Here is a 23,310-nt window from a genome sequence, read left to right on the forward strand (position 1 = left end):
CCCCCATTTTCCTCGTGGTAATAATTGTGTAAAATTCGACCGACCCCTAAGAGGCGATCAGACTCATCGTGCACAGTTACATGCACACAATGCGATTTTTGTGATGGAAAGTCCGGTTAATATAATAGCTTGTRTCGACGTTTACATGCTTTGCAAGAAGAACCACTTCCCTAATAATCCTGTTTACATGGACACATCTGAAATCAGGCTACTGACTTTTGATGAATGCAGATAATCGCCAATCCAAATAAACGTTCTACCACAGTGACCATATTTTTACGAAGACCATTTGATTCTGAGTTCGTACATATAAAGTGTGTATGTGAAAACTATTTATAAGATGCATACATTCAGTTTTTCCGAACTCACTTCACTTCCGCATACAGTGGGAAACTTGCGCTACCCGCTGTTGGCACATGCGCAGATTAAATACACCGCTGGAACCCCGATTAAACTGTTTACATGTCCTAATAATTCGAAAGATTTCTCAGAGAACCAGGTGTTTCAATTATTAGTGTGCATGTAAATGTACTCATTGACTTCTATATAAAAGGTCTGAGTGCTTTGATAGTGAAATGGCCAGTGCATTTGCAAGGACTTTTCCTAACACCACTTATTTGCATCACATGGCATGCTCCATTTAGCTCGTACCACAAACTAACAAGGGTCCACGAAGATGCACGTTTGGGACTTTGTTTGGGACTGAAAAACATGTTTGTAGGCTTTAATCAATTAATCAACTATTTAGATCTGACAAAAAAAGGATAGAGAACATGTTGGATCAATATGGGAAGACCACTGAGTCAATCTTTACTTCATTGGCTGTTTTAACGTGTACACTCAGTGAAGCGTGAAACATAACATTAAAATCCCCTGCTTGCTTTGCTTTATGTACCACAGTTAAGGGGATGAAGATGAATGTAGCCTAGTTATATAAATATGATGCTTTAGGTTGTTCTATTGGTTCACATGTGCTTGCACTTGTTTTGAAGGCTAATAATGGATTATACTGAGCTGGGTCTATTTCTCTTTCAGTCCAACTGTGGAGTTGGTGATAAGTGACATGGAGTTGAAATATTTCTGTATATTTTTATTTTACGTTCCGTAGTCTGTCTATATATTTTGTGGGGGGAAAATGGTCATCATTTTGTTCTAACTATTTACAAAAATGGTACAATCTACATGGTTCAGTAACTGGAACATCAACTGTAAMATGCATAAACTTCACATGGACAACTCAACCCTATATCTCTAAATATCAAATAGAAYATAAAAAATGATGTTCAATAAAGATGTTGAATAAATTCAACATATTTAAAGACAAAATGTTATTTAGGCATTTGTGTGTGTGTATCTGCATGGCAAGAACAATGCCCAGTATAAGACCATAATAATCAAAACAAAAATCAGTCAGAAGGTTGAGGCTTTCAATCAAAGTACAAACAATGTTCCTACGTCTTCCATTAATTCATTTAGGACCCTGCGGAAAACCCACGTCGTCTGAACTTGATAAAGAGACAAGGGGAGTTTTTTTTATTTTTTTTTACGTCAGCTGAATTTGATTATTTTGAACGGGTCAAGATGGCGGAGGAGAGCGGGTTGAAGCATCGGCATTACTCTCAGCAAAATAGCGAAAACAGCACTTTCGACGAAGGTATTATTTATCCTTAGTTTGTAAATGATATCTAAACATAAATATAATTAGGTTGTTTTGTGGGATTGACGATAATAACCCTGTTTCATTCTGAGMTAACGGTATCATGGACGAGGGAATGCTATCGAGTTCCAGTGCAGAGCATCCATCCCATTATTCGTTTCCTACTCAACATACCTTTTCAATTTTGGGAAGAAAATGTTGAATTAAAATTAACGTCTTGATTGGTTGTGACTGAAACTAAATATTATGACAACCCAAATGTTTCCGTCCACAAAGTCAAAGCCTACCTAGCTGGGAATAATAAGTTAGCACTACACAATAAACTGGGTACTGACTGTTCCTTTTTGTAATGCTAACTAGCTAATTTATCTGGCTGACATTGTCTTRCTTATTTTAGTAAATCCAGATAATCTTCGTTTTTTCGCCATCTAGCGAACTACCACTATGCCTTGCCCCATTAGCCAACACTGGTACCGTATGTGAAGGCATGATCCACCTTATGTCAAAGCTAATRGCAATCTTCAAGTGTCAATGTCATTGTTCGATAGCTATTGGTAGCTAGCTAGCGTGAGTTTGTAAACGTTTTAGACTGCTAGYTAGCTAGTATTATTGGCTAACGTTAGTTTTAAATGAATGATCTGACTAAGTACATGATGACATGAATGACATGTGTTTTGTGTAACTAGCTAGGTATTTTAGTTGGCTAGCTATCTAACCAGTTAGAGGTTTGTTAGAAGGTAACGTTAACGCGGCCAAGGAACCTATGCTCTAACGTTAGTCTACTGCAAACATAATAGCTAACTAGCTAGTAGCCTTGCTTACTTGGAATTAATTTGGCCAGCTAGACGTTAGTTAGCTGCTGTAGTAGCTGGTCTTATCTACTCTCTTACACAACCCCTCAAAAGGATTAGCTAGCTAGTTTGCCTAGGCATTTGACCATCAATGTTGGAATACTGTGCATACTCTGTGCATACTTGATACCTTAGCTTGCCAACKACTATATCAGTAACTGTTTCAATACTGACTGCATGGAAGTAGGCCATTGCACTTGAACTGCTTCCACTAAGCCCTAGAGATCAAGTTTGTTTACTTGCAGCATTTGTTCCTGTAACCTTACCTAGCCCTGCTGCATTGATGCACAAGTCTAGGGTTATCTCACATGGTGTGTTTTTGAACATTGACCTAGTCAGTCATACCACGGGATTGCATAGTGGGTTGTAGGAATGGCTTGAGTTGAGGGGGATGTGAGCTTGAGCTCATGTTTTAAATGGATACTCTGGGATTTTGGTAATGAGGCCCTTTATCTACTTCCGCAGAGTCCGATGAACTTGTGGATACCATTTTTGTGTACAGTACAAAGAAGCTAGTGGTAGTTTTGTSAGCCAATGCTAACCAGCATTGGCTACAGATACCCATAGACTTCCAGTCAATGCGCTAATGTTAACAACTTCCTTCAAACGAATATAAAATTACATTAAAATATATGGTATCCACAAGTTTATCTGACTCTGGGGAAGTAGATTAAGGGCCTCGTTGCTGAAATCCTGAAGTATTCCTTTAAGTTGGTTCTGCTAATTTGGACATCATTTGAAGTTCTTGAAATGAGGCAAGGTCAGAGGTGTAGGAATTAAAACTTCTTGGAATTGTTAGGAATAAAAATGTTCCCATACAAGGAGAGAACTGCGTATGACCATCCATCCAAGCAYGGGAGATTAAGAGGATGGCAAATTTGTAAAAGGAAAGCTATTATTGGGATCTTTTGCCTCCGTCTAAGAAGTAGGCTAAGCSTTGTCCGGAGCTCGAGCCAGGATGGACCATAGGGCAGGAGCCCATCTCCTGTTTCTAAAGTGTGAGGCTACTGTCTGGCTATCCAATTAAATGTTTTCCCTTAAGACCTAGGCCAAGCTTTTGCACCTCTTGGCTAACATTTTATGTGCTAGCTTAGTTGGAGCAGCCATTTAGCATAGCTTGCTCTCGCAACCAACATACCTCCCCTGCAGTAATGACAAACTGAGTATGCTTTAATTTGTGCTTAGACTGCCAACTGACTAGCAATAAATTGAGTTCCAGTGAGTCCAGGTATCCTCCTATCATATGTGACACAGCTGTCTGTGGACAACTGCTGACGCAAGGGATCTCTGGCTCTAGGATGGTGACTAGGATCAGCTTCCCCTCTCACAATCCTGACCTTAACGATTAGTAAGAAAAATACCAAACTGACCCGAGAGCAATGTCTATGTGCAACTTCAGCCTACACTGATATCTGCGCATGCATCTGAACAGTGCTGATAAGTGAGCAAGAGAACATTGGCCTAAGTGAACAACATTGCAGGGCCTAGGTTATAAAAAGCCTAGGTTAGCTCCATTTGACCTATGGCATGATTTTAACAGATTAAYGTTCCTACCCCATTGACGCTTACATTTAAAATGGGTAAGGTTAGTGTTTAGGGATGTCCCAAGAATCCCGCATAGCACTAACCTATTAAGAATGGCTGATTCCTCTAGAGTCTAGACTGTAGGCAGGGAGGCATGCCAGCACGTCTGAAATGCCATTGAACTCTAGCCTCGATTATTTTTTATTTCTGATGTCATGCAGGTTATAGATCACATCTTGCCCAATATCTTGCTTCATATTCATGGCATTCGAGTATCGATTTCTCAGATTTGTCACGACCGCTGTTCACTATTCACGCAGCAGCCTAGAGTTTACTGCCACCACTGTATCCCTCCTGTAATTTTCCCCCACCTTGACAACTCTTTCTAGTGTTGATGCTTTTTGATTGATGCCCTTTGGGTAAAGGGCTTGATGAGGTACGCTTCCGAGGCTCAAAAAACAGTCCCCACTCAGTATCGAACTAAGCATGTAACTGAGAGTCATTGTTATGATTCACTGATGGGGATCGGTCCCGATTCAAATGTTTAAGCTAAGACTGCATCGGTCCCAAACAGATACAAATGTAGCACGCATCGGTCAGAAAATCGTTTTGAAACGTTACGAATCAACGATTCACTTTTTGCTGCACATATTACTTGTATACCTCCCCAAAAGACCATGTTTTGTGACAACCGATGCGTCCTCTCCTTCAGTATCGAACTAAGCATGTAACTGAGAGTCATTGATCTAAAAGTCATTTTGCATGYCAAACAACCCCAGGGAGTATCAGTAGCCTAGTCAAACTGTGCCCAGTTTTGCGCACTGACCAACGTGCGGTAGGCGGCCTGTTCCTGATCATGCACATCTTCAKATTTTAAATGCTGAAATGGCTTGTGCAATGTTAGGCTTTATTAGTGACAACCTATGTAAGTTGCTAGGTTATTGTTATCTATGCTCTGTTGAAAATGTTTTTTCCCGAAATAAAAGTAAGCTAATGTAGACAACTCTAATCTGCTATAGGCTACTTGTTGAACGGGGCTTAACATTTTAATTTATTTTTTCGATTGTTCAGGTTCACAATCAGCAATAGTTTGTGTTAGTTTTGCGTTAGACAATCAGTGTATAAGGTCATTTTTAGAWATACAGGGTAAGGTTGACAATTTCATAACTAAGACAGTCATCATTTTGCGAGGGAAACTGCATGGCCAAAGTAGGAGAAAAGAAGCTCACTAAACTTCCAAACGGTCAAAACCATTTGATTTTGAGATGGGGAGAAATCCAAAGTTGTGCTATATATTCATTGGCTATGTCATAGCTCATYTGTAAATGTTAAATATTCATACATTACTAGCTAAAACACTTAATCTGCAAAAATGMCAAGTTAATTAGTGGGGGGTGATTTCAGAGTGGAGCAACAAAAAACTGGCTAAATTGCTGCAATCTGATAGTGGTAGATGCCTAATCTCCTTTATGGCTCTGATCAGGTGCCTACATGGTTCATACTCCATAATTAAGCAATAAACCCTGAGGAGGTGTGGTATATTGCCAATATACCACGGCTAAGGGCTGTTCTTATGCACAACGCAATACAGAGTGACTGGACACCGCYGCTGTGGTATATTGGCCATATACCGCAAACCCCTGAGGTACCTTACTGTTATTATGAACTGGTTACCATCTTAATCAGTAAAACAAAATGTTTTGTCATACCCGTGGTATACGGTCTTATATACCATGGCTTTCAGCCAAACAAAATTCAGGGTTCAAACCACCCAGTTTATAATTCACGACACAAACACGCCATAGACCTACATCATTTATACACACGTCAGCTCACAGATTCAGCTCATGAGCTCCATCAGCAGCACATTTTCTTTCTTTTTTTTAAGAATGGAAAATTTGTTCATGCAACATCGATTGCATCCATTACCTCTTTTTTTTTTTTCTCTAATCAAACCGAATCGCACCGAATCATTTCAAACTTAAACKTCTCGTTCTTGTATCATATCGGATCCTTTGTATCTAAAGTCAGCAAAAAAATACATATCCCTTTTTCAGGACCCTGTCTTTCAAAGATAATTCATAAAAATCCAAATAACTTCACAGATCTTCATTGTAAAGGGTTTAAACACKGTTTCCCATGCTTGTTCAATGAACCATAAACAATTAATTAACATGCACCTGTGAAAYGGTTGTTAAGACACTAACAGTTTACAGACGGTAGGCAATTAAGGTCACAGTTATGAAAACTTAGGACACGAAAGAGGCCTTTGTACTGACTCTGAAAAGCACCAATATAAAGATGCCCAGGGTCCCTGCTCATCTGTGTGAATGGGCATTAGGAATGYTGCAAGGAGGCATGAGGACTGCAGATGTGGCCAGGGCAATAAATTGCAATRTCCGTACTGTGASACGCCTAAGACGGCTCTACAGGGAGACAGGACGGACAGCTGATCATCCTCGCAGTGGCAGACCATGTGTATCAACACCTGCACAGGATCGGTACATCCGAACATCACACCTGTGGGACAGGAACAGGATGGCAACAACTGCCCGTGTTACACCAGGAACGCACATTCCCTCCATCGGTGCTCAGACTGTCCGTAGTAGGCTGAGAGCGGCTGGACTGAGGGCTTGTAGGCCTGTTGTAAGGCAGGTCCTCACCAGACATCACCGGCAACAATGTCGCCTATGGGCACAAACCCACCGTCGCTGGACCAGACAGGACTGGCAAAAAGTGCTCTACACTGACGAGTCTCGGGTTTGTCTCACCAGGGGTGATGGTCGGATTCGCGTTTATCGTCGAAGCAATGAGCGTTACACCGAGGCCTGTACTCTGGAGCGGGATCGACGTGAAAGGTCCGTCATGGTCTGGGGCGGTGTGTCACAGGTGCCGATACAGTATGTATTGCGATTTTATTGCAACATATTGGTTGAGAGAACAAGCTACGAAGGAAGAATACTGGATTTTTGGTGCAAGTACAGCCAAATATTGCAGTATTATTTTTGCGCTATCAAAGCAATATGATGGTTTGTCAAAATGAATGTCCCTAACTATAGATTTTTTTTCTTGCCCCAGTCACTACTTAATGCACGCATGACTCCTTTCTATGGACACTGAAATTACGATTGGTTTCTCTGAATTGCCCTGTGAAAGCCTAACACTAAGATCGTATTTTATAACTTGGCAATAGAACAAGCTATCAAATTATGCCCACCTGAACCAAATTGTGATTTATTATGAGCTGTTTTTGGATCGCATAAACAACTAATTGTGTGATGGTGGGGATGCTGGCGTTGTTCCCAACAAAACCAGTGTGCTTGCTGTAGTTCCTCAACGGCACCGCTAGGAGACCTCAAAAAGCATCTTATAGAGGTATTTGAGTCACTCGCACCCATCCTCTTGGCTTGGTCCCCTGACGTTTGGCATGATAACATGTTGGTATATGAGCAAAGCGCCCTAAATAATGCAGCAAGTCTTCCTGAGCCATGAACTCGCTCTCATCCTAGTCAGATTGTTCATCACTTGCTCCTCCCAGCAGCATTGGCTTCCAGCTGCTAATTTGGCCAAAGGAGCTTCTATCCTCTTCACTTCTATCCTCATAGGCTGTTTGTTCTACTGTTAGAACCAATGGGTTCACCAGTTTAATGAAAAACTGGGTCGGTTTTATGAAAAACTGGGTCGGTTTTATGAAAAACTGGGTCGGTTTTATGAAAAACTGGGTCGAATCAATCTTAAATCTCCTTCCCTTCCCTCTGCTAACCCTTTTTCAGTCCAACTCCCCTTGTAATCTGAAAGCCATATTGCCCAGCCAGATATGGTGTAGGCCTAAACCCATTCAGTCCTTTCAGGACTCTGAAGGTGGAGTAGCCCGGGACGGAGGCTAGTGATTACGCTTTCAAGTTTGTAATGCAGCCTAGCCAAATGGAGACATTGTGAATGGTCATCCTCTGGCTGTTACTCTAGATTATGGTTCTATGAGGGGCTGCAGTGTGTGGGCTTTTGTTCCATTCCAGCTTTAACAGTGCGTTTAGCTAGTGCTGGCTAGAACAAAGACCTGCACACACTTTGAACCCTCCAAGGCCGTGGATGCCCAATCCGGTGCTGCACTAGGTTTAGGCCTATGCCTCTACGGACATTTTCCGGCCACAGGATTCGCCGTTGAACATGCATTTTAGTACAGGTTTAGGTTTGTCTAGGAGTTGTCCGGATGTTTACCCGCTGTGCCCTAGTCTGAAACTTGTATTTAGTTTAACACTCTAATAGATGCCCATTGAGGTGCCCAATCAAGCACCCTTATTGCCCATATTAAGTCCTATAAGACAGAAGGCTGATTATTTATACGAAGGGTTCGGTCATGGTGGTCAAACCCCCCCCCCCCCCCACGTCCTCATCCCCCCCCCCCCCCCCCCGGCTGATTATTTATACGAAGGGTTCGGTCATGGTGGTCAAACCCCCCCCCCCCCATAAGTCATCATGGTCAGTCAAGGCCATGGCGAACAGTTGCTTGTTGTGTAGATGTCTCAAGTTATTAAATTAGCATAGCAATTAGCACAAGACCCCTTAAATGTCGCGCTCGTGTTGTGCTGGTCTAGTCTGACATGACAGGGATTTATTTGTCTTGCGTTCTGACTGGCCGGTGATTACTGCAGTGTCGTCTACTGTAATGTGACGAGGGTGGCTGCGTGTGCCCCTCATTATGGTCCCCCCCAATGGGCTGACTGTCCTTGGGAGAAGCCCTCGGACTTTATTCATGAAAGAATTTGGCCGGGGAGGCCGACTGATGTAGCGCTGGCAGGGCTGCACAGTCTGCCTGCTAGGTGTGTGTGTGTGCACGTGTTTTTGTTCTAACCGCTCTAACCACTGTTTGTTTCTTATCCCGTCGCAAACTGCAAACTTGGCAGCCCAGTTCCTGCCACTTTGTTTCCTGTTGTGCACCTCAGTGAGCGTATGGTACAGACAGTATTCTTTCAGCTGTTTCACCCAATGAGCAGCTCAACTATTCAGAGAATATCAGCATATATTGTAGTTCATTGAATCGCATCCATAAAAGGTTAATGGTAGTCATTTAGGCCTACTCATGGTTACTGCTCTCCTATCGTTTGACTTGAATGTTGTTGCTTTGGCATACTGMCATGTCTGAAGTCAAGAACCTTTGACATCAAAGCTTGTGACTTATGACTGGGACCCATTATTGATATGACTGCAGTCTGCTGTTTCTGATGTTTGAAGGGACGGTCCCCACATATAAAATTATTTTCATCTCTTTCAAGGACCTTACTGGTGTGATCAGAGCGGGTGTCTCTCAGACACAGACTACTGGTCTAAACCACACCGTAGAAAAACAGGAAGCAGAAAGGRAACCAGACACACCAACTTGCTGCTAGCTAACACTCAACATTTAGAAAACAAAAGAATCTTTGACATCCCGGCATCTTGATTGGGTTCACTGCAGAGTGCCTTTATGATATTTTTAAATGGATATTATAGTTCCAAGATTTGGCCTTGTTCCATTAACCCAAGGTTTAGACTAGATAGGTTTAACATGGCTACATATTAGTCTTAGCATCGTTGAGTGGAAAACGATGGCGTAATGGGTTAATATGCCCCCAAAATTAAGTGAAAGTAACACAGTTGAATTTATATTGTGGATGAACTAGTTGGCATATGCAGGTATCTGTGTATAATATCCACTTTATATCTAACCAGTAACCACTTTCAGGTTTGAAATTGTTAACAAACTCTGATTTGGGGGGTTGACCTTCTCTTTAAGTTATAAATTGAGGACCTTCCCTTTAATGATTCTAAACATSTCTCCCAGGTGAGCATGGGGTGGAGGATGTGCCTCATAAGATGAGCCCAGAGGAAGAGAAGGCCCTGTTGTCGGAGGAAGATGCGTTGTCGGCCAGGCCGGTACAGATCGTTGTGGCTCACGAGGACGACCACGCCTTTGAGCTCGACGAGGCGGCGCTGGAGCGCATCCTGCTGCAGGAGCATGTGCGCGACCTCAACGTGGTGGTGGTGTCGGTGGCCGGGGCCTTCCGCAAGGGCAAGTCCTTCCTGCTGGACTTCATGCTGCGCTTYATGTACAACCAGGTGAGGCTATACACAGGCGTTCCTTGTACAGGCTATATGTACAATCAGGGCCTAAAATGAACTCCACCAGCCACTGTTAAAATATTMTTTTTACTCAAATTACACCAACAAAACCCAGTAAAATAGATGTGCATGCTTTGTAATCTTTCTAAAACGACAAATGTATTACTAGTAATGTGGTACATTATTTAATTTAATGTTTGTGACCCTGAGTCTTTCACAGGTTACCTTGGTAATGCAACTGTTTCTGCCTGTGAGATTGAGTCTGACTAGTAGCTGTGTTGTCTTGTCTTCCCTAGCAATTGAAACAAACATTTGAAAAGGTTGCGAACAAAACAATGTAAATAGCCCAAAAACACAAGGACAAAGTCTCACGTCGGTGGACTTTCATTCCAAGCACAGCCCCCAGCCAGGCAGTGTTGCAGCACTAGTTGGGATAGGCTATAGGATTCGTAGCTCTGACTTTTGCGATTCATTTACCAGCTACGAAACGGTTTTGAAAACCGAAATATGCTACTGCAGCATTTATCTATAAATGTGACATTTGTTATTCACATATGAGTGAAATGCTCGTACCGGAGCCCTGACCACCTGCCAACGAGACTGGTGAAATTGATATCTCACCCGCCAAAATCTACCTTCAGGTGGCCAGTGTTAATTTTAGGCCCTGTGTACAACAAGGTGAGGCTAGATGAAAGCTGGTCATACTATACATGTGAAGGTAGGTGAAGCTACACACCGGCCGATCTGTATAACAAGGGCTTTTATACATGACTTACAACCAGGAGAGGGAACACACAGGCTTATGTAGTATATGTACATATACTACAAGAGAGACCACATAGGCATACATGTAGAATTAGTTGTATTTTGTATTTAGGACACTTCCTGGGGTCCAGCTAACGTTAAGGCATATACAATTTAAAAACACTTAAGTGGCCACAGGCGTGTTAGTGTGCAGCCTATACTGACAACACACATGCTCTGACCCACCAGGTATGGAAGTACACAGGAAAGCAATGCAAACACTGGCTCTCAACCCGCCAGTCTGGAACATAGTAGAATATGCGGCAGRGTTCAACATTAACCTGTGTTTCTTTTGTTTTTTGAGACCACGTAAACTCATGCTTTTGGCTAAGTAGATAGACGTCAGTCGATTTCCAAGTAGAAAATCACGTGGCAGCCAGTAGACTTCTGGTCTACTTGCCCCGACCCGGAGAAATTGATGTCAAACCCCTGTGAGAACAGTAGCACGGCTCATGTCACATGTCTGGTGAACTTAATGTGGGTCTGAGTGCTTTGTGACCTGTGGGATTTCGCCGCATTGACGAGCTATTTTCTGCAGCTGCGCTGTGAAATGATCCAGTAGCACTTATTGAAAAKATTGCCCGTGTTGGGCTACTTGGCAGTGCTTTGGGACATCTGCTAACATGAGTGTCCTTTGAACAAGTAGGACTTTCAGGACACTCTATTGGCCCTGCTAGAACATTTTACAAGGATGGACTTCAAACAAACTTGTTAGATGAAATCACACAACTTACCAGAGATGATAGTTATCTTGAGTTGGGAAACATTGTCCTCATACTTTTCATTGTCCTCAAACTGTTAAGAGCTGCGAGGAATTCATTCATGCCATTCATCGGACGCTTAGAGTAAACTTATCAGGATTTCTGCCACAACTGGCTAAACCCTTGTCGGTTAATTACCTTTCGCTGTTCATAACTTGTTTAGGGGGATGACCATAATCCATTTGAGCTGTGCTTAAAGCTGATTTTTGGGCAGCACAATGGTTGGGACTGTGGCCTGCTTTTGCAAGAACTCTGCCCTTTATTCCGGGCATAAAGGCTGCTTTTGTGTGTGGCCCTCAGTTTGAGCAGGGATCGCCATCAATATGCAACTCAAGTATGCTAACAAACAGGAGGGTCTGGGTTAGAGGAGTTCAATAAGTAAAAATACTTATCCMCTAGACACTTCATGCATATTTGTAATACATCTGATGGGTATAAGCAGGTACTGTAGTATTTCTTGCCCTCTAATAGGCTTGACCATATTGCTCGCTTATACCTTTCAGGTTTACATGAATTGTCTAGGGGAAATGGCTAGAGGTTGTTTCTGAGCAAGGCCTGAGAGGACTGCTTCAGCCAACAAGAGTTGTGGCACTGTAGCTACATGGCTCATATGATCTTCAATCTCCTGCTTTGTCCTCTTTGTCCTTTCAGACATCCTGCTCCTGGCTGGGTGGGCACGAGGAGCCACTGACKGGYTTCACCTGGCGGGGGGGCTGCGAGAGGGAGACCACGGGCATCCTGGCCTGGAGCGACGTGTTTGTGGTGGACAAGCCAGACGGGAGCAAGGTAAATACAAAGTCGATTGTCCCTTGGATGGGCGCACATTTTCTCCCAACTAATGTTGAATTGTTTTTAAGACATTGCTCTCCAAAAGCAAAGTTTCTGATATTTTCAGACCACTAAAACGATCAAGATGAGTCCATATCAAACGGCTTGATTTTGGAGTGCAATGTCCCTTTTAAAGACACAATTTCAAATTTCCAGTTGTCCATTGGTTATTTCAACTGATTTAATACCCCTTGATTGGTGAAGAATATAACTTTGTAATTGATTTATCCTTTCTCTGAAAGGTTGCTGTTCTTCTAATCGACACACAGGGGGCTTTCGACAGCCAATCAACCATCAAAGATTGTGCGACACTGTTTGCGTTGAGCACCATGACCAGCTCTGTACAGGTATGACGCTCCCCCTCAGTGTTGTGTACCCTTTATATTCAGGTATTCACTATCGTAGGGAACTGGGTGACTATAGGCTGTTTGGATGAGGAATGCCACTCTTGCTATACCCCTTTCGCCAGTAAGTATCAGGATTGAGGACTTGAAAAATTAGACCATTTCCTGAGACTTATGTTATGTTATGTTAAATAGACAGTTTATGAAGTTGTATTGTCATGTGCTAGTTCTAGACTGACTGAATACCCAACTTTCCTCCTCCCCATACCAACTTTTCAATTCATGCAAAACATTGATTGAAAGTGTGATCTCTGGACTTTAGTACAGGTTATTGATGTTTTGATGATTTGTCACCCGTGTTAGGTTTACAACTTGTCTCAGAATGTGCAAGAAGATGACCTTCAACATCTCCAGGTGTGTGTGTGTGTGCACGCGCGTGTTTGGATTGTTTTGGATGGGGGACTTGCAATCTTCAACACTGCTTTGGCCATGAGCTTTGGACATTGAGCTCCACGAACAGATGCTGTAACTTGAAAAGGATCTTGACTTTGATGTTATATCATAGTCCTCCAGGGGGAAATGTCTACATGATATTCCTTTTGATTATCAACCATGCATTTGGAACTATTGTACTTAGTGGGTCATAAGTAGAGCACTTGTATGGAAGTGTATAGCTGCTTCCTCCCTTGTTAAAGATACACAATGGATGTTTTTAATTGCTAAATGAACTTCAAATTGGCTTAAAATTTGACTACAGGGGACCCCTTTTGGCTCGAACACCCCTAGAAGCAAAAGTTATATATAGCCTCTCTAAAACCTACTCAACAGAAGGCTCTTAAATGAGGCGTGTTATTGACATCACTGTCCTATTAGACGGCAAGTCAGCTGCAAGACTTCTCGTTGTTATTAATAGATTGTTTGACTGACTGTTGACCTTTTCGACGAGGACGTGGAGTATTACTCTGGTTTATAGCTGACTTTTGTTTTTCCCTACCTAGCTCTTTACCGAATATGGAAGGCTGGCCTTGGAAGAGATCTATGAGAAACCCTTTCAGGTATTGTCACATTTTTCTGCTGCCTTTCCTGAATGAATGGCCTGCAACGCATTTCTCGTTGGATAATAATGAAGAGGAGATTTGTAAGTAATTGAGATGGTGCTAATAGGCATCTCTAGTCTTATTTCAATATGGCTGCCATTACTTGACACTTTGTGAGAAGTCTATAGTCCWATAGTATCTTGTTTAATATTTATTCCTTAATTGCCTTCCACAACAGACTTTAATGTTTCTTATAAGAGACTGGAGCTACCCTTACGAGCATCCCTATGGCTTGGACGGAGGGAAGAGTTTCCTGGAGAAGAGATTACAAGTACGCATTTTTTCACTTGCTCCATTATTTGTTTTAAGAAAATCAGACTTCTCTGACATTTCAGGAACTAAAGCACTTACACACGTTCTAAATTATGCATCCACTGTTCAAACAGCCTGTTTTTTTGCGCAGTCTTGCCAACTCCTAGGCTGTACAGCACATGGATAAGAAAAGCTGCAYACTTGGGTTCTGAAGGAATAAATGTAATAGATGCCAACACTCTTGACAGCTACGCTGCCTTCATCGGGGTTTTGGCACAAACCGATCTGAGGCGGGGCTAATTCAAACAAATATTTGTCCAACCATTTACTTGAATAAACAAGGGTCTCTCCACTGTGTGCAGGTGAAACAGAACCAGCACGAGGAGCTGCAGAATGTCAGGAAGCACATCCACTCCTGCTTCTCTAACATCGGCTGCTTCCTCCTGCCCCACCCCGGCCTCAAGGTGGCCACCAACCCCAACTTTGATGGCAGGCTCACAGGTACGCTATAGGAGAAGGTTGCTCTATTACCCTTGTGGAAAGATTGCACACCTATCTCCGAGAGCATGAACAGTGCCATTGAGGGCTGTCTCTATTTTAAAATAGTCAATTTCCTCTTCTACTTCAGAGTGTGTTGACAGTTCATGGCGCTGCCCATGCTAAAACAGGCTTTAGTCAAAGTACCCCTTAGCCAACTCTGTCAATTCCAAATAAACCAGCCCCTACCTCAAGGCACTCCTGTAGGTCTGAAGCGATTGGATAGGTCTAAGCACTATGGTCCGATTTCTACCAAGGCAATCAGAAGGTAAGGTGAAGCAATTACCATAATGCTATATGTATCCAATCATCTCCTCCAGGTGTGCCTAGGGGACATGGTTCACTGTAGACTTGCAACGGTAATCTTTCAAAGTTATAACGTGTTGGCCTTTATAGTTGCATTTAAGGTCAGATGACGGTTGGTTAATTTTTCACTGGTTTAAAAGGGAAATGTCAACAGACCTTTTTTTAATAAAGAAATGCATTTCCCACTTRTCTCTCCCTCTAGATATTGATGAAGATTTCAAGACTGAGCTAGTCAACCTAGTGCCAATCTTGTTGTCCCCGAAGAACTTGGTGGAGAAAGAAATCGGAGGATCCAAAGTGACGTGCCGAGACCTTGTACAGTATTTCAAAGTAAGTCGATCGTTTCAAACATTCCTTCTGAGCTTATACCTTGCCATCATTAGCCGGGCCTCCACCCAGTGCCCTGAACTTAGTCGCTGTCACTAGCCGGCTACCACCTGGTTCCTCAACCCTGCACCTTCGAGGATGCTGCCYCGTGTACATRGACATGGAACCACTGGTCACTTTAATGTTTACTCATTTTATATGTCTATACTGTATTCTAGTCAATGCCACTTTGACATTGCTCGTTCTAATATTTATCTTAATTCCGTTCTTTCACGTTAAGATTTGTGTGCATTGTTCGATACTACTGCACTGTTGGCGCTAGGAACACAAGCATTTCGCTACACCCGCAATAACATCTGCTAAATATGTGACCAATAAAATATGATTTACGATATACCTCTCCTTTTTATATACTATTTTTCCTCTTATACCTTTCCTCTTTAATAACTTTTCTTCTTCTGAAAAAATGTTGCTTGTGTTTTTCTTTTTCCGGCACAGGCATACATGAAAATATACCAAGGGGAGGAGCTACCTCATCCCAAGTCAATGTTACAGGTAGTTAACTCTCCAGATGGTCAATGATGCATTCCCCTAACAAATAACTGGATTGTGTTACGAAATGGAGTAGAATAGTTTGATACTGGTGTAAAGCTGGGAGGTACTGCCTGAATTTGTCCAATTAAAAGCTTGTTTCGTCCCTCTGTTGCAAAATGTTCTTGTAAATACAACCCTGAAGCATGCTCGTGTTTTCACTTGTCGTTGACCAAATGTATTGTGTAGCATGAACATTCGTTGCGTCCCAAAGCCTTTTAGACCTTATGATACTGTTTGTTACCTGGTCAATGAGCGATTAGCAAACAACATATGCTTTTACTCATGGGCGTGGGGAGGTGTGTCCCTTTCTGACCAATATTTTCTGTTTAGAGGGCCTGTTGGGCTCGAGCACCCCCAGAGGCGTGTTCCATATAAACACGTATTCCATATAGCCTCTTTAAAACTTGAGTAGAATTTCATGTATACCGTTGATGCACCAAATGAAGCTAATTTCAGGACGGCTGCGTTTTCCCCTCTGCTTTCTTCCACTGTCACCTAGGCAACAGCAGAAGCCAACAACCTGGCAGCGGTTGCAGGAGCAAAAGACATTTACAACAAAGGCATGGAGCAGGTAATTGAACAGTTACTTTCAGTTTTAAGCATCCAATTTAGCGTCTGACTAATAAAMGCAGTCGAAGCGTTTACATCTGTGCAGATGAGTTGTGGCATGTTACCAGCTACATTATACTCGAGATTGATTCAGTTGTAAAGCTTTTTTTGTTGTCCATTTAACCACCTAATATCTTAATTAGACGGGTCTAAATAAACTCTGTAAATAGCTCTGTTTTTGCGCTCCGCAAAGTCCTAGCGCCTACATCGAGATATGTGATGACTCCTTGTAGATCTGAAAGGATTTTGTTGATTTAACCCCGTGTATAGCACCACTTTGTAGTCTGGTGTGCTAGATGTTCACATTTACATTGTTTCTTCTGTATTGCTCTATACTGAACAAAAATATAAACGCAACATTTTCAATGATTTTACGGAGTTACAGTTTATTAAGGTAATCGGTTCATTTAAATAAATTCTTTAGGCCCTAATCTGTGGATTTCACATGACTGGGCAGGGGCGCAGCCATGGGTGGGCCTGGGAGGGCATAAGCCCCCCTCACTGGGGAGCTAGGCACTGCCAATCAGAATTTAGTTTTTCCCTACAAGGGCTTTATTACAGACAGAAATACTCCTCAGTTTCATCAGCTGTTTGGGTGGCTGGTCTCAGACGATCCCGCAGGTGAGGAAGCCGGATGTGGAGGTCCTGGGCTGTCGTGGTTACGCGTCGTCTGCGATTGTGGGGCTTGACCGTACTGCCAAATTCTCTAAAACRACAMGAGGCTGCTTATGGTAGAGAAATAAACATGACATTCTCTGTTAACAGCTCTGGTGGACATTCCTGCAGTCAGTATGCCAATTGCACGCTCCCTAAAACTTGAGACATCTGTGGCATGGTTGTGACACAACTGCACAGTTTAGTGGCCTTGTATTGTTCCCAACACAAGTTGCACCTGTGTAATGATCATGCTGTTTAATCAGCTTCTTGATATGCCACACCTGTCAGGTGGATGGATTATCTTGGTAATGGAGAACTGCTCACTAACAGGGATGTAAACAAATTTGAGTGAAATAAGCTTTGTATGGAACATTTCTTGGATCTTTTATTTCAGCTCATGTAACCAACACTTTACCTGTTGTGTTTAATATTTTGTTCAGTATAGTTGTGTTTTATATTTTGTTCAGTATAGTTCTCCCAGATCTGAGGGGCAAAGAGATGTCTAGACTTAAGGCTAGGGGTTGATTTGCGACCGGAAATGTCTGTATGATTGCTATAAAATGTTCTTGCATCTGTCAGATGCCCAGCCCATATGGGCTTATAAGACACTGAATATTCAATAAGTAAATGAGTTGCAGTATGTATGTCCCTCATAGCGAACTCCCCTTTCTCCCAGGTGTGCGGAGGCGACAAGCCCTACATGGCCCCCGATCAACTGGAGCGCGGCCACGCGAACCTGCGGCAGGTGGCGGTCAACCACTTCCGCTCGGTCAAGAAAATGGGCGGCGAGGACTTCTGCCGGTGCTACCAGGAGCAGCTTGAAGCAGAGCTGGATGAGGCCTTCACGAACTTCATCAAGCACAACGATGGCAAGAACATCTTCTACGCGGCACGCACGCCAGCCACGCTCTTCGCCGTCATGTTCGCCATGTACGTGGCGTCGCTGGTCACAGGCTTTCTGGGTATCAACACAGTGGCCATGGTGTGTAATCTCATTATGGGCGTGGCACTGGCTGCACTCTGCCTATGGGCCTATGTGAAGTATTCCGGCGAGTTCCGCGAGGTGGGCAGCGTCATCGACCAGGTGGCCGAGACCCTGTGGGAGCAGGTGGGTGATCCGGGAGTGGAGGTTGGGGGGGAAGAAATGCCTGCGGCACGTCTCTTGATCAGACTATTATGCATGTCCTGTTTCTCTTTTGCTTGGGCTCTTTCACTCACTTCTATTTCTACGCCTCTCATCTCCCTTTTAATGTATACCTCATTTTTTCCCCCTGCTCCCTTTCGCTCTTTTCCTTTYTACCCCCTCACTCTCTTCCCTTTTCTTTCCCTGTCTCACCCCATGTCCCCCCTCCTGCTTACTCTTTCACAGAGTGTTTGCTCCCAACCTCTTTCTCCTGTTCTTTTCCTAACCTATCTGGATGTGACTGAATGTGATTCACCGAAACACCTCTTTTCTCTCTCAAACCAGAATTTCCTTATCAGCCCAAAATGTGGTTCCTTATCTGCCTTTGTCTCTCTGGTTGAACCCTGATTSTTTACCCTTTCTCCAGAAGTGTGCACCCGCCACTTAAAATAAATGTATTAGTGTAAGCGTTGCCTGAAGGGAGTTTCAACCATTGTTAAATCTGAGGGAGGGTGCAAGTGCACACTTTGGTAGGAGGGTAGGGAATTGGGACGCCTCTCACTACTATCCCCACTAATTAGTATTCCATCTTTTCTTTTTACTTTGTGCTTGGCACAGAGGACTCCACGAAAGGTGAGGTGGACGGAGTGTTTAAAGGCTCCATCTTTTGTCATTTTGGAGGCAAAAATACGTCACTACTAATGTCATTAACACGGCCACAATACTTCCCTTGCCTTGTTTTCAGATATTTTCCAAACTCTTTGAGGTGGCGAGGAGTCGAGTCCCGTTGGATTCCTTGATAACGTCCCAGAGAACGAGACTGGCCTCCAACAACAATGTCAAGAAGAAAAACTAGCACCTGCCGGTYYCCCCCCCCCCYTCGCTTGGTTTCCAGTGTCCATTTTTAGGACTATATATAAATGTTTTCTTTTTTGATAGCTCATGGTCCCCATGCCATGCTGGTTTAGACTTTAAAAACTGAATTTTATACCTGGTTCTCACCACAAATGTAGAATACAGGTTGGCACTTTCATGGTTGATTTGTTTTCTCATTACATGTTGAGGGGATTGTGGGGTTAAGGGTGGGTAGGGGTGACATTGGGTGCTTAAGTTTTATCACGTGTGTGCATGATTAGCTGCCACGGTTTCCATTTTTGGTATGGATGAATGTACTAACGAACAAATTAAGCTTGCTTTCCTTGCTCCTTTCTCTCCACCTCCAGTTGGTTTTATTCTCCTTCTCCCCCCCCTTCCTTTCATCTGACGTCACCCCCTCTCCTCCTTTTGTCTTTCCCACCACTCTTGTCTCTCTCCCCAGGTGTTGAAGCCTCTGGGCGATCACTATATGGAGGATAACATTAGGCTGAGTGTGGTCAACAGTCTCTGCTCGTCTGAGCGAGCAGGTGTCGCAACACGCCAAGTTAGAGTAAATGAGTGACCGACGTCCGCTTCCCACACTAACATTGCCAACCTGCCCGTATAACCAAAGTTTACAGCTTTACCCTCTGTAATTGGTCATAGCCGCTCGTCACTTAACTCGGGCACCCAATGAGAAGGTGGCATTACGAGCGGTTGGCAGTGCGGGGAAGGATGAGCCCGCCTCTTTWTCCTTGATCAGACGGCTGATTGGATGTCTTGTGAGATCCACCTCCCCCCCTCATGGAAACGGATTATTGTTAGTGACAGGACATTTTGTGGCAGTTTATTTAAGTGGGACGTTTTTCAGCTCAATAGTTTGTGGTTGTCTGGGACAGGCAGCATTTAGAGGTCTGTTTAAACCACAATTTACTCGTCTTCTCTGTAAGAGCTTTCTCGTTTTCCTTCCCACTTGTCCGAGTGAATGGATATCAATCAATGTAAGAACAACCACTGCTCTATTTCACTAACACTTGTCGTTGCTGTTTTGAGACACTACAGTTACACACCGATYGAGGTATAGCTAGTTGTAGCCTGCTTATCAGTTCAGCATCACCCTCCCCTCACATCTCTCAACCAGTTGCTCTTAAGATGAATCATTTGGTATATTTCTATTCTAGTATTAGACTTGTTATTCTATTGCAATTATTCCCTCCAGACCATTACCACCAATGTGCTGTTTTGTACAGTTTTTTTTGTTTTGTTACTCATCCAAAATGGGGCATGTGTACGAAATATACATATATAAATACGTTTTCTATACCTTTTTTGTAGCTGGAAGAACAATGGTTTTGTGGTAGGCCACTGTGCAGTTTACTGTATTTAAATGAATGATTTTGTGATTTGTGTATGTCCAATAAATTATTTTTTATACACATTTGTAAAGTAATCTACATTGAGCACTGCAATTCCACCCCTGCTGACAAATGTTTGTTAACTTAATTTGTCTTCTGTTGCAGTTAAAGTTATTTCGTTAATTTATTTTTCAATACAAGATTAAAACAATACCACAGTATATGAAGTAATGCTTGCTTGGTCCGTTTGTACAGACCGAGGGCCCCCCGTACACATTCAGCAGTGTTGGGGTAGTGAACTACATGTAGTTCAACTAGTAATTTAACTACATTTTGCAGTAGCTGAACTAAATTCAAATCTTTAGTGTTTTAAGAACTTKTTTTGCTAATTACTGGAAGTACACAATTTCTTTTGCAAAAAGGAAATAAAATATGGGTGAAGTAGGTGATTACCTTTTTTGACATCAGATCTGCCTAATTCTAATTTGAAACCGTTTTAATAGCCTAAATTCCAGAATGACTCGTTCTTGCAATGTGTAGAAGTGTCAGATTTAGATCATTTATCAAGCAGTAGTTTGGATGTAGTGAACTACTCKTTCCAGAACTGTATTTTTCGTAATGGTAGCTTAACTTCTCCCAGTGTGAAGTAATTGGTAGCTTGGGAAACTATATATTCAGAGTAGCTTCCACAACACTGACATTCAGGCTGTACAATTAAGCRATGCATTTGACAATGGTTGGAATAACTGATATGCAATGTTCACACAGCCATTGGTGTCTTCACAACACCTATACATTTTGTGCAGTAACTCCATTGTATCACAACAGTTGTATGCACAGGAGGCTAGTGGGCGGAGCTATAGAAGGATGTGCTCATTGTAAGGGCTGGAAGGGTGTCAAGTGTGGTTTCCATATGTTTGTGTTCGATACTGTTCTATTCCATTCCAGCCATTACAATGTGGCCATCCTATAGCTCATCCCACCRGCCTCCATTGGTTGTATGTMATTTGTACAACTTCGCTGTACAGGGCAAGAATGTTGACCCAGGGATGGGTACAATTTGGRACATTAAATTGTCTTTAATTGTGGTTTCATGGTGTACAGTGAGGAAGTTGATAATCGGCTCTAGCTCCACAATGAGATGGCGTGCAGGCCAGACAGCAGCCTGTTTGCCAGCCTGCCAGCTTAGTGGAGTCTACCACTTGCACAGTCTGTGTAGTTAGCTCAGCTATCCCCATTGAGACCGTGTCTGCCTCGATCTAGGTTGGGCAAAACTAAACATGGCAGTGTTTTGCTTGAGCAATCTCACTGGAATAAAGACCTACTCCATTCCTGTCATTATTGAAATAGATTGTGATATCTCACAATAGGGCTACTTCATGTTAGATCCCTCACTTCCAAGGCAGTCATAGTCTAATCACTGATCAAAACCTTGATGTGATTGACCTGACAAACATGCCTAAACCTGATGAATGTACTGTGTTAAATRAGGCCTCCTCCTGGTTACACTTGTGACCATGTCCCTCAAAGGCAGAGGTGTTGCTAACATTTATGACAGAAAATTATAGCTACTGTTTACAGGCCTCCTGGGCTGTATACAGTGTTCCTCACGGAGTTCTCTGAATTCCTATCGGACCTTGTAGTCATGGCAGATAAGTCACATTTTTGGTGACTTCAATATTCACATGAAAAAGTCTACAGACCCACTCCAAAAGGCTTTCGGAGCCATCATCGACTCAGTGGGTTTTGTCCAACATTTCTCTGGACCTACGCATTGCCACAGTCATACCCTGGATTTAGTTTTGTCCTGTGGATCKAAATGTTTTTCCTCATAATCCTGGACTATCGGACCACYATTTTATTATGTTTGCAATCGCAACAAATAAGCTGCTCAGACCCCAAACAAGGTTTATCCAAAGCCGTGCTATACATTCTCATACAACCCATAGATGTCCTTCCAGACTCCCTCCACCTACCCAAGGACGTTGGATTACAGAAATCGGTTAACCACCTAACTGAGGATCTAAATTTAACCTTGCGTAATACCCTCGATGCMGTCTCCACCTAAAAACAAAAAATGGCCTCCCGGGTGGCGCAGTTCTAGCTGTGCCACTAGAGAACCTGGTTCGAGTCCAGGCTCTGTCGCAGCGACCGGGAGACCCATGGGCGGCGCACAATTGGCCCAGCATCGTCAAGGTTAGGGGAGGGTTTGGCCGGCAGGGATATTCCTGTCCATTGCACACTAGCGACTCCTGTGGCGGGCCGAGCGCAATGCATGCTGACACTGTCGCCAGGTGTACGGTGCTTCCTCCGACACATTGGTGCGGCTGGCTTCTGGGTTAAGCGGATGTTGTGTCAACTAAAGCAGTGTGGCTTGGCTGGGTTGTGTTTCAGAGGACGCACGGCTCTCGACCTTCGCCTCTCCCGAGTCCGTACGGAAGTTGCAGCGATGGGACAGGACTGTAACTACCACTTGGATACAACGAAATTGGGTAAAATTTAAATATTTGTCACAAGAAACTAGCTCCCTGTTATACAGAAAATACCAGAGCTCTGAAGCAAGCTTCCAGAAAATTGGAATGGAAATGGCGCCACACCAAACTGGAAGTCTTCCGACTAGCTTGGAAAGACAGTACCGATCATTAGAAAGCGAATTACGGACTCCTATTTGAATCTGTGTATTTCTCCAAAGCTCAATTGTCCTGAGTCTGCACAGAATTTCCAAGGACC

At 43.1% G+C, this 23,310-nt stretch overlaps 1 protein-coding gene across 2 annotated transcripts; it reads left to right on the forward strand.

Annotated features, from left to right (window-relative positions):
* Positions 1-1,543: 1,543 nt before the first annotated feature.
* LOC111982260 (atlastin-2) lies at positions 1,544-20,807 on the forward strand. 2 transcript variants are annotated; one of them, XM_024013803.1, is made up of 14 exons: positions 1,544-1,654; positions 9,854-10,128; positions 12,348-12,482; positions 12,767-12,871; positions 13,232-13,282; positions 13,867-13,923; positions 14,144-14,236; positions 14,580-14,718; positions 15,263-15,390; positions 15,886-15,942; positions 16,481-16,552; positions 17,924-18,355; positions 18,989-19,003; positions 19,116-20,807. In XM_024013803.1, the coding sequence occupies exons 1-14, from the start codon at positions 1,582-1,584 to the stop codon at positions 19,224-19,226; spliced, it is 1,743 nt and encodes a 580-aa protein (XP_023869571.1). In that variant the 5' UTR covers positions 1,544-1,581; the 3' UTR covers positions 19,227-20,807. The 2 variants fall into 2 exon arrangements, with proteins under 2 accessions (XP_023869571.1, XP_023869572.1); XM_024013804.1 differs by lacking the exon at positions 18,989-19,003.
* Positions 20,808-23,310: the final 2,503 nt, after the last annotated feature.

The sequence above is a fragment of the Salvelinus sp. IW2-2015 genome, linkage group LG21 (genome assembly GCF_002910315.2).
Source record: "Salvelinus sp. IW2-2015 linkage group LG21, ASM291031v2, whole genome shotgun sequence".
Taxonomy (NCBI): Eukaryota; Metazoa; Chordata; class Actinopteri; order Salmoniformes; family Salmonidae; genus Salvelinus; species Salvelinus sp. IW2-2015.